This window comes from Diadema antillarum, unplaced genomic scaffold (assembly GCF_040938485.1).
Source record: "Diadema antillarum isolate AM-2024a unplaced genomic scaffold, OU_Dant_1.0 seq00000858_RagTag, whole genome shotgun sequence".
NCBI classification, from domain to species: domain Eukaryota; kingdom Metazoa; phylum Echinodermata; class Echinoidea; order Diadematoida; family Diadematidae; genus Diadema; species Diadema antillarum.
In genome coordinates, this window is record NW_027271729.1 from 614,908 (window position 1) to 631,606 (window position 16,699).

Here is a 16,699-nt window from a genome sequence, read left to right on the forward strand (position 1 = left end):
ATATACTAAATGTCTTTGCAATAGCCTGTGTAGCATCTTGGCACTGTTTGACACAGCTTTCAAGACCTACCATGTAGTAAAGCAATATATGACTGAAACAGCCTTAGTAGATTTCTTCAGCATTTTGATGATGTATTGATTTCAAGAACCTCACATTCCCCTTCAGTTTTTGCAGAGAATGTACTAATAAAACAACCCACACGACCTATCAACATGTTGAATACAAAATTTTGATGAGCAAAATAAAAACCAAGAATTTATCATTATGCATTCATTTAGCCGACATTCTTTCCTTCTTGAAAAAAAAGAGGAGAAAATAACACAACACACCTTTAATATAAACCAATAGTTACTTACCAAATTCTACTTTGGTAGTACCACAAAGATTTCCATTATTCCAAATTACAAAATCATGTCTTGAAAACTGTCACTCTCTTACTCATACTCTAATACTCTCTCAATTGGGACAATGATTTCTGTAAAACCAAGAACATTGCCCGAGTAGTACAAAAGAAGAATAAAACAGAATTGATGGAATGTGTCTACTTTCTGTGTCTTTGCCAAATTAAAACCATATTGCATGACTGATGCTTGCATGAAATAATTTGACAGTGAAAAATCCTCTGATGCTTTGCTTTCAATGTTCCTTGTACAAATGTGGGCCATGCACTTTTAAGTGTCACAGAATGCCTAACATTGTACAAAACAAACATAATGTCAGCGGCACCCCCTATAATGCAGGGCCCAGATTAATCACACACTTTGATGTTTGAGTTGATCAATTTCTTTTTCTTTCATCAATCAAATGATCCTAATGATTTTATATAGCCACATTTCTGATGCCATTCTATTGTACTTGTTTGCAACACAAAATGTTAACCTTGTGTCATTTCTTTTGTCACTTTTCATATAGGCAGGTTTAAGCACACACATTATAATGGAACACTTGTGCCCAAATTTATACAAAAATATCCACGAAGGAATAGAAATGTGTATTCATGTTTCCAGGAGAAACAAAAAAAAAAAAAAAAAATAGTACCATAGTTGTGACCTCTAAACATTTCAGTCAACAATTCCAGGATCCTTAGAAGAGCCCATAAATTGTCTCGGTTTCCGAGTCGATGTCGATGTCGTAGAAGCATGGTCTTGTGGGAAGGCCAGGCATGGTGCTCATCTATTGAAGAAGATAAAATGGAAAAGTTTGATAGTAATACCAATGGCAAACATTCATACAGAGTGACAGCGACTCCAGAAGTGCATTACTGTCAGTAGACGAGGATGGACATACCCTTTCAGAAACTACATTTGTATTCTCATTTCAATTAAATCATTTTGTTTTGCTTTTGTTTTTGCTTTTGTGTGTGCATGTGTGTGTGTTTTGTTTTGTTTTTGAATTGGTCATAAAATAAGAGGTTGTAAATCAATTTGACAAATTAGCAGGACAGTGCAAACTTTTCAGAACTACAGTATAAATGTGTCAAGCTTAAGCCCCCGTTCCACTATGCCGTTCTCGCTACGATTTGACAATTTTCTCAGGTCGGGAAGGATCGGGTAAAACCTGAGCCGATCTGGACACAGTACGATGTTAGAACGCTCTAAGCACGCTGCAGTTACGACTACCAAGTGCTTGCTACGCTCTTACTACGATGATCGAGAATGAGACATTACGATCTCTGCCGCTGCCGGTACGCTTTTGAACGATGTAGCTACGCTGTCAGTGCGATGTTGCCGATGTTATCCGATCGATGCACGCTGCATCTACGCTCCGAACGATCTATACGATCTTATCACGCTCTTACCCCGTTCAGAGAGCTGAAAAGTGCCCGATGTGCCCCGATGTACCCCGATTCGACTGTCGGTCTGCAGTCAGTCAACTTTTATTAGCATGCAGAACCGAAGAAATATACTGTGGACCTCGAAGAGGCTCCTCAACTCACGGTTCTTTTGCAGCAATCCATTGTATAAACAAAGACGTGCTGATTTTTCCAAGGCTTTTTCTTGATGTCCTTGCTTTTATAGTCCGTCTTCCTCCAGTTGTAGATGATTTCATATTCTACAAAATTCTGCTATGTCCTCTTCCTCCTCTTTCAGCATCACGTGCAGTACGTCTCTCTTTCTTCGCCTTTTGGGTAGCTGCTTCGCTGCTTTCTTCTCTTCTTTTTCTTCATCTCTTCTTCTTCTTCTAAAATTACAGCTAAAATTACTTCCCGTTCTTGTGCCGATGTTACTACGCTCAGAAAGACCTTGTTACGCTCATCCCGCTGCGTTTACGCCGTCACTACGCTCTCCCCACTGCGTTTACGCTCTCCCCGCTTGCCGTACGATTAAAAATATGTCAATTTTGATCGGGGAGATCGGGAAGAAATTTTGAACCGGTTCAAAATTTCTTCCCGATCTGAAAAAATGCCCGCTCCAACCCCGACCTCCACACGCTGCTGCTACGATGCTTCCGATCTCCGTACGCTGTTGCCGCTCTCTCCCGATCTACTAGATCGGGACAGATCGGGGTTCAAATCGTGATAGTGGAACGGGGGCTTTATAAGTCGCGTCCACACAACACTGACCATTGCCAGCGTGTGGCAATATTGCAATGGTTGAAACCAATTGGTCACTCACTGTGCTGGCTTGGACAGTATTCAAAAAGTGACTGCCAGCAAAGATTTCAAGGACAATACTGAAGTCACACAAGACACTAAACAAAACTCTCATGATCACACTTTCAGATAATGTGATACCACAGCAACTACTTTAATACATACATGTAGTATAATGTTTCATTCACTGTCATATCTCATGCATGCTTTCTACCCAGTGTTAACATGACCTCCAAACAGTTAACAGACTGCAATGATATTCTGTATGAAATTAGTAATCCTCCTTCTCGGTCCCCTCCTTCTCTCAACTCTTCTTTACCCTCCCATCTCAACATGTCTCATCTACTCCTTCATTTCTTGTTCTCTGTTCTTTCCTCTTTCTCATATTGAAGCAAACCTTCAGTTTTTAATCTAAACTATTTCTGTGCACGCTTTGACACGCATCCAATTTTACGGGGCCTAAAATATACAAGCTATGCTTTTGATTTAGGTCCCCCCACTTTTGTTCTAATTTCTAATTTGTTTTACCTTTTGTTGCTGAAGTATACATCTTGACTATTGCCTATGTCACATAAAACTAAATGTCACTGTATTGTAATAATCATTGTAATTCATCAAATCTGTTTCTTTGTTATTGTGAACATGAAGGAGAAATAAATTCAAATCAATTAATCAATCAATCATGCATGTACATTGCTACATCTTGTGAATTCTATTGACATTGAGTCTTGTGTCACTAAGTGCGTGCAGATACACAGCTGTGCACAGAAATGCAGCTATAGTTAGTTTATGCTGCCTTTTAATGCACTGAAGATTCAATGATTTTGATCCCCTGAATGTTTGGCACTTCTGCAGGGGAGGGTAGGGCAAATGCTATGGTAACCTATTGAATTGCCAATTTGGTAATTGCTCAACATAAAAATATTGCATTTGTTGTAAACAACGAGACAATGTCTCTGCCATGGGAAATTGTTGTTGCTCTTGACTTTGTTACAAAAGGTTCTCCTTGCACAAGGAGTTCTCAAACAAGTAACTCACTTCAAGTGTGAATGGAAAATTATGCATTCTAGCTAACACAAGAATCACAAACTGTAATCACTCTCAAATTGAGATAATTTTGAATATTTCCGACTCACATTAGGGCATAAAGAACATTGACTTGTAGGCAAACATTTTACATACAGAAACATTAGAAGAGATGTTTTCAAATTCCCTATTCAATCAGGACCTATAGCTATGTCCCAATTTGAATACACTGACACTGTCATGTAGGTATGACCATTCAGTAGCAAACACATATTTATCATATGAAGCACAATGACTTACAGTGCCAACCAGTGGGTAGAGGAATCCCGCTCCCACGCTGGCCCGTACATCTCTGATCGGAAGCTTGAAGCCGCTGGGGGTGCCCTTCAGGCTGGGGTCGTGCGACAGGGACAGATGAGTCTTGGCCATGCAGATGGGCAGGTCGTTGAACCCCTGGCTGCGGTAGCGGTCAATCTTTTTCTGGGCCTCCTCGGACAGCTCAATGTCGTCGGCGCCGTAGATCTTCTTGGCGATCGTGGCGATTTTCTCCTCGATGGGCCTCTGTACATGAGGAGTGTAATGATTCAGCTCATATCAAATTGCATGGAATACAAGATTCAAGAACATCTTTTGATTTTGTAAAATATTGTTTCTGTGCAAACAATAAGATTGATCCATAGTTACTCCTCTGCATACATCAGGAGGCAAAAATACTAGATTCTCTCTAACTAGATCAGGCAACCACTATACATGCCATATTTACAGGCATATTCTTGGAATCAGAACTTGTGAGACAATGGTGTGCATGCATGCTTAAGAACCACTGGGAAGGAATGTGGAATAAATTTTAGCCCTTTTTCAAACAAAAATCCAAGCAAATTCCCACCCTGGAGTTGATACACATACACTGCATTTCTGTTACTTGAGCCAAAAGATTCTTGAGGTGTTAAATTTGCTGGGAATTTGTGAAGGTCACTAGAAAACTTGGCCTTTAGATGTTCTTTAGTGTTCCTTCAACATTAATGACACAATTTGTTTAGACAGTGCACAAAATAGCCGACAATAGTAAATACGTAGTTGACAAAGTGATAGCAAAAACAACAGCGACAGCAAAAGGCCCCACCTACCTGTTTTTCAGAGACGATTTTGATTTTCCATACACTTGTGTACAAATTCTCACAAACAAACCAGTTTTTCTCTAAAGTACTAAAAGTGGATCTAGCCCCTTTTGCAAATAAACTCCTCATATGTTGGTAATATTTTATTGTGCATCCAAGCTGAATATCACGGCATGCATCATTCTATTTTGTGATATCCAATGTATTTTGGGATTGAGATATATAAAAATAGCTTGAAATAAAATGAAATGAAATGAAATTATAATAGAAGTACAGACAAACAGGACTTACATCCAGCTCATAGAGGAAGTTGAATTCACTGGGCTGGTAGCACGCTCTCTCCACAGCCTTGGCCAGTTCCACTGCCCCAGCTCCACCAAGGGCCCAGTGGTTGGACACCACGGCATCATAGGCTCCACACTCCTTGGACAGATGCTGGAGAAGGGCCAACTCATTTGGCGTGTCTGAGCTGCGGTATACAGAGATATTAGATCACATAACATTTGTATTACCAAAGGCCAACTCCTGGTGTGCATTATGCATTTGAGTCTTGATCATCATGTGCACAATCTCAAATGTGGGAAAAATCATGCTTGTATTCAGTCATTTCTTGCCACGTTGAGGATAAATTCCAACATTTATATCACAATCTCATAGTTCTTAATGAATAAATGTGTCCATATAGATCAAGTTTTAATGAGTTGATTCTTTACACATGGTTGTTAAACATATGAGGATAAAACAGCTTATATGAAAGATGTGAAACTGACTTGGGTACAACATTATATGCTGACTTTCTCACAAATACAACAAGAAAGTGGACTATCCATACAAACTACTGTAAAAGTGAATATTTTCGCTTGAGTAATTTTTCGCGCTCGGCTGGGTAAGATGAGTTTTGCAAGGTTTTAATTCTGCAGAATCAAGACATCGTCTACTGTCAAGTGTGGCAAGCAAAAATATTCACATGCTTTTATTTTTGCGCTAGTTTCTGGTTGCGCGAAATGTGCGAAAATTTCAACACTGCGAAAATTCCCACTTTTACAGTATTCAAAACACAATCAGACCAAATACTTCATAATCAGTTACCTAAATCTGTTAGCTCTCAACTGACAGGCAAAGCTGACATCTCGAATTAAAGTAGAAAATGTGAATTCCAGAGAATGGTGCACACAATCATTGTTTAAAGTGGTCCAGCTTCCATTTAAACTCAACTTATTGTACATTGTTGATGGCTTCCTTACTCCAGCAAATTAAAGCATTATGAAACGAAGAATCATTACTCATTAAAGCCATTTAATACATTAAACCACATTTAAACATCTCCATCAAAGTTTTAAAAAGGTCAATTCTTACGCAAACTGGTTGATGGCCACCACACACGGGACTCCAAAGTACTTTGTGTTTTCAATCTGTTTCCGGAGGTTGCAGAAACCTTTCTCCAGCAGCTCCAGGTTTTCCTGGCTGTACTCTGGAGCGAGTGGCTTTCCAGCAGTCACCTGTAGAAACAAACAAGAAATGAAATACATGGTATACATATTTTGTTACTTCTAAAGTGGAGACTAAAGTGTGTGTGTGTGGGGGGGGGGGGGGGGGGGGGGGGGAGGGGGAGATGCTTGAACATTGTCAGTAACCTCATTCTCTGTGCTGGATTTTAAGCATTTTTGTTTTCTTTTCATACTTAAACTGTGGGAGATTACTATGTTGAGCAAATGCCTATATAATAACAAAAGGATTCATTGAAAAACTACATGTTTTTTATTAGCCACTTTTCTGTTTGTAGGCATAGCCTACAATGTACTAGGCGCTTTCCTCTCCACAGTAACTACACAAATATACAAAATGGGGAAAAAAAACAACAAACATAACTTTACAAATGGCAAATACAGCTTGCATCATCTTGAAAAGTGAATTCCAATGGCACTGTTAATATAATCAGCAAGAGCATTGGCATCATCTTGACAAGTGAATTCCAATGGCGCTGCTGAAAGGATATTATTAGCAAGTGCATTCCATGACATTTAAAAATTCACATTAGGCAATTTCAGAATTTAAAAATTCAGAATTTTAAAAGCTTAGAAATTCAAATGGGAGGCAGCAATCAGGTGACAACAATGTGTCAACTCACATTAGGTCCACCTCCATGCATCTTCAGGGCTCTGACAGTGGCTACGATCACACACGCGCTGGGTTTCAGGCCCGAGTAGCGGGTCTTGATGTCAAAGAACTTCTCCATACCAATGTCAGATCCAAAGCCTGCCTCAGTTACTGGAATGGAAAAAAGAATAAAATATGGGAGTTAAATAGTGTGGTCACAGCATAGTCAACCTAACAGATGTTTACTTCCCACTTGTGAGATACACCTACATAATCAGGCAGCCCAACTGCACTCAGGTTAAGTGTTTGACTTCAACTCAAATCAAGCATTTCATAGGTCACAAAGCTTCTGTTACTTTGCCCAAGGAGGTATAAAGAGAACTGCATGGCTTATCATGAGGAGGAACAGGCTTTACCTCATAAATTCATACAACTAATTTTCTGATTGTTGGGCTATTTATGAGTTAGGGTGTGTGTGTGTGCCTACGTGTGCATGTTAGCATGACATTGTATCAATTTGCTGAATACAAGATATTTTTGTAATTAACAAACAATATTTGAATAACATGACTCATGATGACACATTAATGCAATTGTTCTTTTCAGAGACAGACTTAAATATAAGGCTTTGCCTTCCTGCCTGTCGCCTAACACTTTCCAATCAGTTTGTTTTTCGTGTATCTCATGAATGTCGTTGTAATTCTCATGGTTTTATATATGTCTTATTCTTTTTAATGCTGTCTGTTTTGGTTATTTGCTTTCATAGAAGTGTTAAACAAATCTCAACTCAACTCAACTCATCCAAGCATTGCAATCCAGCTACCAATTTTTACGACAACAAAATGTGAAAAGCTTATGCACAATGGACCCTGGAAAGTGAACCAATTGCTATAGCTCACTTGAGCTTTTCAATTCAAGTGAGCTAAGAACTAGTTTAACCACAATCACACCACTGATTGTGTGTGACTTCAATCTTTATTGATGGAAGCAAAGACATAGATTTTTTCAATGCTTCTTTAATTTTTTGGTTGCTGAACTTTGAACAAAGTGCATTCACAAATGATTTGCTAGTATCTTCTATGCTTCAACAGCTTCAAAACTTTCAAGTGGCTGGGCGTAGTTGAAATTTTCTCGATAACTATTCTGTAAATCTTCAATCACACATCTTTTATCTTCAGTATTGACAATTAGTCTCTGTGGGTAAGAAATTGCGAAAGACTTTGAGGAAGTGCCACTATCTAAAGGAATGATTTCTTTAAACCAGGTAGCACTGCTAAATCCGAGACTTTCTTGCGTAATGAGTACCAGGATGGCTCACCGACAAATCCATGCTCTCCCACCAACTTGAGCGCTATTTTGTCAGCCAAGATGGACGAGTTTCCATGGGCGATGTTGGCAAACGGTCCAGCATGGACAAACACTGGGTTACCCTGGAAAATAGAACATTGATGAAAACAACTCACATATGATATACGACACAATGAACGCACAGTTTGACCAAAGTGGGAAGTAACTTTAATGCACAATTTTTACGTTAAGGTCCCCATGCTCTCTGAAAATAGCATTGCTGTCTAAACTACTGTGACATCATTTCCTTTCATTCACAAAGGTTTTAAAAAATATGAGATTGATTCACACACAGATGGTAGGCTCATTTTAAATCATTTTAATTTACCAAACAAGCTCAAAAAAAAAAAAATGGCACTGGCAAATTAAAATGGTTTAACATACAACTTAAGATTTTATATCAACTCATATTGAAAATTTGCAAAGACTAATTCAATGACACTTTTTCTCTTGCTTTCCTAAAAAAAAATGGGTAATTAGAGTTCACGCTTCTTCTTTTTTTTACAAAAAAATACAATAATCACATTAATCATTATCACAGCATTCATAATCATCATCATCACCACCACCACCACCAGTCACAAGTTTCATCATTTTCCAAATTATCCCCATCACCTTCAACATTTAAATGATCATCATTACACCCAGGCAACCCCATTATCATTGCAAACATCCCCTTTCAGTCATTATTACCTCCAGAGTCTGCATGAGGTTTGGTTTGATGGCGTCCTTCATGAGCACGGTGAGGGCCCCGCCCAGACCGAGGTCATCAGCCGTCACGGGCTCGCCCTGCTTGTTGCTGGCGACGACGATCTTGCCCAGGCGCTGGCGCATGTCGGCCAGGTTGTTGGTCAGGGCGAGAATGGCCATGATCTCGCTGGCCACTGTGATGTCGAACTGGGTCTCGCGAGTGAAGCCCTTCTCAGTCGGGGACTGTCCGATTGTGATCTTGCGCAGGTAGCGGTCATTAGTGTCCATCACTGCAACATGGAAGCAGCATTATCAATAAGAATGAATGATATCAAGTCATGTCAATTGTCCTTGCTCCTACAAAAACAAAACAGGACACAGATATTGAAAAAATACAAGAGACCCGCGGGTCTAGCGCTCACCTGAGTATCGCAAGTTCACCTTTCACGCAGTCACTAATCTAAATTATTCACAGCTCTACCAAAATTTGACGAGGCATTCTCAAGTGGAAGATGAAAATGTACAATAAGGGCCCAATTTTTTCAAGATTCCTTAATTTGGGGGAATTGGGGCCCCCTGGGGCCCTCTGGGTGGGGCATGGTGCCCAGTTTGATAAATTGAGATCCTGACCACCTAGGGATGCTACCTGCCAAGTTTGACAAAAATCCATCATGAGGTTTTCAGGAAGAAGATGAAAATGTACAATTCAGGCCTCCATTTGGACCCTTCCAACCACCCCCCCCCCCCCCCCACCCCCAAGAGGGGCACCCCTGGATCTCCTATGAACAAACTTGAAACTACAGTCATTACTGTACTCACTCATAGTATTATCTCAGCTCTATGACTTCTGATTCTAGAGAAGATTTTTAAAGATTCCTTCATTTGGGGGGTTTGGGCCCCCTGGGGGCCCCCTGGGCGGGGCATGGTGCCCATTTTAACAAATTGAGATCCTAACCCCCTAGGGATGCTACCTGCCAAGTTTGGTGAAAATGGGTCATGGGGTTCTCAAGAAGAAGATAAAAATGTACAATTTAGGCCCCATTAGGACCCCTCCTCACCCCCACCCCCCCCCCCCCCCCCCCTGGGTCCAAAGGGGGGCACCCCTGATTCTGCCATGAACAAACTTGAAACTACAGTCATCAATGTGCTAACTCATAGTATTAACCTAGCTCTATCACTTCTGGTTCTAGAGAAGAAGATTTTTGCGGATTCCTTAATTTTGGGGGGTTTGGGCCCCCTGGGGGCCCCCTGGGTGGGTCATGGTGCCCATTTTAACAAATGGAGTTCCTAACCCCCTAGGGATGCTACCTGCCAAGTTTGGTGAAAATGGGTCATGGAGTTCTCAAGAAGAAGATGAAAATGTACAATTTAGGCCCCATTAGAACCCTTCCCCACCCCCCTCCCCTGGGTCCCAAGGGGGGCACCCCTGATTCTGCCATGAACAAACTTGAAACTACAGTCATCAATGTACTAACTCATATTATTAACTTAGCTCTATCACTTCTGGTTCTAGAGAAGAAGATTTTTACAGATTCCTTAATTTTGGGGGGTTTGGGCCCCCCTGGGGGCCCCCTGGGTGGGGCATGGTGCCCATTTTAACAAATTGAGTTCCTAACCCCCTAGGGATGCTACCTGCCAAGTTTGATGAAAATCGGTCTTGGGGTTTTCAAGAAGAAGATGAAAATGTAAAAAGTTTACGCACGACGCACGACGGACGACGGACGACGGACGACGGACGACGGACGACGGACGACGCACGACGCACGACGGACGCCGGACGAAGGGCGATCGCAATAGCTCACTTGAGCCTTTGGCTCAGGTGAGCTAAAAAGGTTGGACCCACCTTTTATCAGGATCTCTTTGTTTCTGGATACCTCAACCATTTCAAAACCAATTTCATCAAATAAACTTTGAATTCCTGTAAGAATTGTATGCTCTTTAATATTTCATATAAGAAGTTTCTAATTATCTCGTAAAAAGTCAAAACCTGAATTCCCATCCAAACTGAAACTACAATAACCTTTTAAATTCTCATCACCAGGAAACTGTGTAATAACTTTAGAGATTGACAGAAACCAATGGACTGACCTCGCTGCCATGTGATGGTTGAAATGTCGATGTCCAAACGGGCAAACTTGTGAATCTCCTCCTCGGTCAGGTCATCAGGGTTTGTTTTGTCAATGCCAAGACGCTGGGAGAAGGGGGAATAAGATAGTTCAGAAAAACTCTACTAATACAATTCTTTTCCAACTTCCTGCATGACTTTGCAATTTTATGACAATGCAATAACTGCAGAAACCTGGTGTACAAACATAAATGCTCTTTGTCTAAAACAGAACTTGAATGCACTCAAGAGAATGAGCCGAAAGTCGAACACTTGCTGCCTAGCTACAGGGGAAACACATTCATCATCATCATCATACATTGGGATTTAACTTTGTCAATAGTCTGGAGTCAAAAAGGGCCTGAGCTTTCGATCCTACCAGAATCTTTGTCTGAGGCAAAATGACAAACAGTCAGGGAAAGCTATCACATATATGGACTACACACAACAAGAACAGTCAGGGGAGGGCTAGGGACACAGAACAAAGAAAACAAAAGGGGAGGGTTGGAGGTCATGGGTAAGGAGGCCAGCAGGTAAAGGGAGGGGGATTAAAGGAGGGTGGACAGAAAAAAGGCAGAGGAGGGTCAGTGATGATCAGTGAAAGGTTGCCCTCCATGGCCATCTGGATCATCACTGACCCTCCTCTGCCTTTTGTCTGTCCACCCTCCTTTAATCCCCCTCCCTTTACCTGTTGGGCTCTTTGCCCATGACCTCCCAACCATCCCCTTTTGTTTTCTTTGTTCTGTGTCCCAAGCCTTCCCCTGACTGTTCTTGTTGTGTGTAGTCCTTATATGTGATTGCTTTCCCTGCCTGTTTGTCATTTTGCCTCTGACGAAGATTCTGCTAGGATCGAAAGCTCAGGCCCCTTTTGACTCCATTTTACTCCATCGGCTCGCCACTACTGGATAAGCAGTTGTCAGCAGCTTTTTTTTGCTACACTTTGTCAATTGTCTGTTAGGTTTCAGCCATTGATATTTCAAGTTACTGACATGAATATTCACGATAATCATCATACCTTAAGCCTGCCGAGCTGGATGTCGGAAAATGCACGCTGGCCCTTCTTGGTTGGCACAAGTCTGCCATAGAGGGCAGAGTCCGTTTGGGTGGATTCGTGGAAGATCCTGGCATCGATGGCCGCAGCCAGGAGGTTGTTGGCTGCGGTGATGGCATGGATGTCCCCAGTCAGATGAAGATTAAACTAAACAAGAAACATGGGATCAAAAAAAAAAAATTAAACAAACATGATTTTCATATGTCATCACTGACAACCTTAATCTGAATACATCAGTCACATAAAAAACTATGGTTTCAAAGCCTCTCTTGGCATTCTATAACAAAGCAAAAAGGAAGCAAAATTAGGTATTTGCCACAATTTAGGACCCCTTATCAGAAATCTATGTGAATACAATGAATTCAAACTCATGTTGAGATACAAGAGAACATGATAACATGAAAATAAGTTTACAAGCATATACACACAACCTCTAGTCATCATACCTCAATATAGGATATATTATATCCTTCCAAACCAGTAGTGGAAAGAACCTGTATCTGAACTGGTTACCAAGATTTCTGTTGAGCCCCAACAAAAGGCATGAAAAAGCCCTGGCATACCTCTTTAAACTTTGGCCATGTTGGCAGTGACCTTGTAACTCTTGTGGTACAGTGATAAAAGCTGTGAAGGAATTTAATAATGCCTCTGACTTCTCAAAATTCTTGAGTTTTAAAGACAATAACATCAATAACTTTCCTTGTCAGAGTGAACAGTCTTAAATGTGTTTGTCAAACAGAATGAAAAGAATAAATCTCAGAATAAAAGAACAAAAAACGTGATATCAAATGACTGTATTTTCAGTGCCACAAGATGCAGGTTGCTTTCCAAACACATATTTATTGACTTTTGTCACTGGTGTTCTTTCTGTGATCTTGAGGGGATTAAGATTAGTACTTTGTGGTTTTAAAGCTCTTTTCTTGCATATCCACGGTATTAAATTCCTTTATATTTTTTTAATTCATGTGAAAAGAACCCCATCTGCGATGGACACACATGGGATCAACAGATCAATAATTCCCCATATCCTTACCTCTTCCATGGGAATGACTTGTGCGTATCCGCCCCCGGCTGCCCCGCCCTTGATACCGAACGTCGGCCCCTGAGAGGGTTGACGAACGCAGGCAAACACATTCTTCCTGAGGTGGGATCCCAGGGCTTGCGTCAGGCCGATGGTGGTGGTACTCTTGCCCTCTCCCAGCGGGGTTGGGGTAATCCTAAGAACAAACGTTCACACTGATTAAATATCATAGATCCAGATTAGCCACTACTATCTAATTCTGCTGCTCCTTGCTCCCTAGAATTTAGACTGTAGATCCGCAAGCACATTGGCTATCAATGCTGCACAATTCGCCAGAAACAACGTTTCACAGATTTTTAAAAAAAGCCTTTTGTTACGTCAGAAGCTTTCTCTCCCAAATGACAAATCTTTGTAAATTACTTTATGATTTTGCAGATATAATGATTTATAATGGCTCCTTTTAATCTCGTCCAAGTACAGTATACTCAGTAAAATTCAGAGTTGCCAATTCAACAAAACAATTTCTGCAGCAAAACTAATCCAGAAATCCTATGATCCAATAATTCAAGTCATTTCAATTCAGTTAAGTTTTATTTCCAAATACCATTCATTCTATTGTGCACGGAATATTTCCATTCTTGATACAGTATTACAGAATTTAACAAAGTGTCAGTGGCATAGCTGTTTGAATTTGTATGTGTGTGTATGTGTGTGTGTGTGTGTGTGTGTGTGTGTGTGTGTGTGTATAATTCTGTCTACTCACCCCCCAACCACAATGTACTTTCCAGGAGCCCTGTCCTTCAGTCGGTCCAGGACTGTCAGAGATATCTTGGCCTTGGTCTTGCCGTAGAAGTCAATTTCGCTGGGCAGGAGCTGCAGTTCCTGGGCCAGCTCTGAGACTTCCTTGGGCTTCTGGGCCCTGGAGACCTCTATGTCTGAGGGCACGGGGTCCTTCGGTCTGAGTTGGAGGTAGCGCATTTTCCACTGGTCGCCCTACACCACAATGTGAAGAAATTGTAAATGTGATCAAATAAGTTAGGACAGTAATGGAACAGTTTCATTGACACAGAAAATATTATTGCATATCAATGAGTAGCAGGTCAAAGTGGAACATGATGTTGAGAGTGCCAGCAAATACAAAACTTTCACTGGCGCCAAGGCAATCCTAGCCTCATACATTATCGTAGATTCAATATGTGAAACTTAGCAATTCAAGCTCACACCATTGCAGTTTGTTGTTGAGAAAAGTTTGAAACACAGCAAAAAATATGTGAAGCAAATCATGCACACACCTATTTTGGAACTCCAAGGGACAACATAAAACATTTCGCCCACTTGTTCAGACGGGCAGTCAGGCAAAGGGTGAGATATCTAAAACAGGACAGCCTCCATTCATTTTACTTGCCCAGCTGTAAGCGAGCACATGGGTTTTTGCAGCACCCGGATAACTCACCAGTGTCCCTTCCACAGTCCTCTTGGCACTCTCCACTGTGTTGCCCATCAGCATGGCCACCGTCATGGGCCCTACTCCTCCCGGAACAGGGGTGATGGCGCCCGCCACTTCCTTCACTGCGTTGTAGTCGACATCCCCCACCATCTTCCTGCCAGTCTTGGAGAATGGATCTATAGCGACACAGAGAGAGGTGCGGTTAAATGATGAGAGTCACAGGTAGCATCTCATGAAACCATTACAATGGGAGCAGTCTAACACTTTGGTTTGATGTGAACATTAACAAATAAAACATGAGGATATATATGAGAGGAAAGTATTATCTGTGGCTAAATAGTGATGAATATATTCATATCTAATGTATCACATGAAATATCTCATACTACACATGAACTGAGCTACACACAACAGGGTGAAAGGACAAGACAATGTAAAGACATGGCATTCCTATGTGTTTTCTTCTATTCGAGGGTCAAGAATTTGCTTCCTTAGTTGACCTGAAATCATGAAAAGGAGTGATTCTGTTATCACTTTCTAAACACAGACAGTGCTATAGCACTTCAGCACATGGAGCTTCACAGTTTTATCAATCATTTTCATTCATTGAGATGCAGAATCATTTTCTTCAAAGCCCCTTGCTAACACCTACTTTCTAATATAGAAGGCAGGTTTAGGATTTCACCGCATGTTATGACTGCAGGGTATATACATTGTAATGTAGTCTTGAAAAAGACTGTTTTATGAAGTCTTGAAAAAGACTGTTTTATGCAGTCTTGAAAAAGACTGTTTCATGCATTGTTTCCACAACATAACCACATGTAACTGCTCTGATGACAGAGTTCTAATGATTTTTCATTTCAATTCTTTGCATTGACAACTTCGGCAACAAGGTAGGAAGAACTGCAAAACTGACTGATATTTCTCTTCCTTTTAATTGTGGTTTGTGGTTACATTGAATTTCACCATGTAACTAACAAAACCAGTTCTTTACATAAGATATTTATTCATATTAAAGACAGAGATGCTGTTGACTAGTAGGAATGAAGGCCTAATTTCTACCTGGACAGGTATGTTAACATGGCATGAGAAAATGGCAAGTAGGAGCAAGCTGATCTGGAAAATGAAAACAAATGGCTAATTTGCATTATGTAGTAGCACACGAATAAACAAATACAGGAAAGCACTAGAAAGAAGTGAACACTATGTATTTTCAATTGCACACTACAAATGCCAAGTTTACTTTTTAGCAGAATGTTTTAGCCACTAGTTTGCATTTGCTTTTTTTTTGGGGGGGGGGGTTGTATAGTGAAGTCATTTTTTTTTTTTTTTTGCACAACTTTATTTGCAGTCAGAGAGAGAGAGAAAAAACCAAACATGTGAGTTTAATTTCTATTCACACACTGATACCAGCAAGATAGCAAAGGGTTGAAATATATGACTGATTGAAACTGTCAGTTAATGCTTATTTTGATGGTTGTTAACAGCAGCCAGACATAAATATATGTACTGTATATCGATTCCCACTCATTACAGAAAAGGTTGTCAAGTTACACATGACACACGTGACACAAACTGTATTAAGCAGTGCCAACCCCGCACAATACACTGAATGCTTCTTCATTTGTATGTCGTTTACAAGTACACTGATTTCCACAGAACAGACTGCTGAATTGGAATGTTGGGAGGGTGGGGGGGGGGGGGGGGGGGGGGGGGACAGCACGAAATGTACAAAATCAACATCAAGTGAGCAAATGCCGACATGGTATCCCAGTCAATTTCGTTTTCATGGTCAAAATTTTAGAATTCATTTACAGTGATTAAGATCCCTTTTTTAATAGATGATGTGACAAATGTTTCATAAGTCAAAGACAGAGAAATCAAACCAAATCAAACCATAAAAATTGAATGATTTTGCTGCTAAGGCATGACGAAGCACAAGCAGACCAAGAGCATGCATGTATGCTGTTTGCACAGAACACTTTATGGTACTCAATGTCACACAGTCATGCAGGTACAATGTACATAAGTAGTAGATAATCTTATGGTGGAATGACAAGACACAATAGTATAGCATGGTGAATGCATTTCAGATGTGGGGAAAGAGTTTGGTGTCAATATAATACCTCAATGATGTAACTAGAGTTCAAAGTTCATGGAACTGTACTCATTCAGATGTTCTACCCGATCCCAAACACTGCACA

The 16,699-nt window shown here is 40.7% G+C and overlaps 1 protein-coding gene across 1 annotated transcript in view; it reads right to left on the reverse strand.

Annotated features, from left to right (window-relative positions):
- Nucleotides 1–1,049: 1,049 nt before the first annotated feature.
- LOC139740539 (C-1-tetrahydrofolate synthase, cytoplasmic-like) overlaps nt 1,050–16,699 on the reverse strand; it is a 35,571-nt gene continuing 19,921 nt past the window's right edge. Inside the window, exons 9-20 of the mRNA XM_071651128.1 lie at nt 14,502–14,671; nt 13,812–14,041; nt 13,061–13,244; nt 11,992–12,174; nt 10,961–11,063; nt 8,876–9,162; nt 8,154–8,265; nt 6,867–7,006; nt 6,095–6,237; nt 5,030–5,207; nt 3,921–4,181; nt 1,050–1,174 (exon numbers count right to left, since the gene is read on the reverse strand). Of these exons, the coding sequence (XP_071507229.1) occupies nt 1,085–1,174; nt 3,921–4,181; nt 5,030–5,207; nt 6,095–6,237; nt 6,867–7,006; nt 8,154–8,265; nt 8,876–9,162; nt 10,961–11,063; nt 11,992–12,174; nt 13,061–13,244; nt 13,812–14,041; nt 14,502–14,671 (2,081 nt within the window). The 3' untranslated portion in view covers nt 1,050–1,084. The remainder of the gene's footprint in view (nt 1,175–3,920; nt 4,182–5,029; nt 5,208–6,094; nt 6,238–6,866; nt 7,007–8,153; nt 8,266–8,875; nt 9,163–10,960; nt 11,064–11,991; nt 12,175–13,060; nt 13,245–13,811; nt 14,042–14,501; nt 14,672–16,699) is intronic.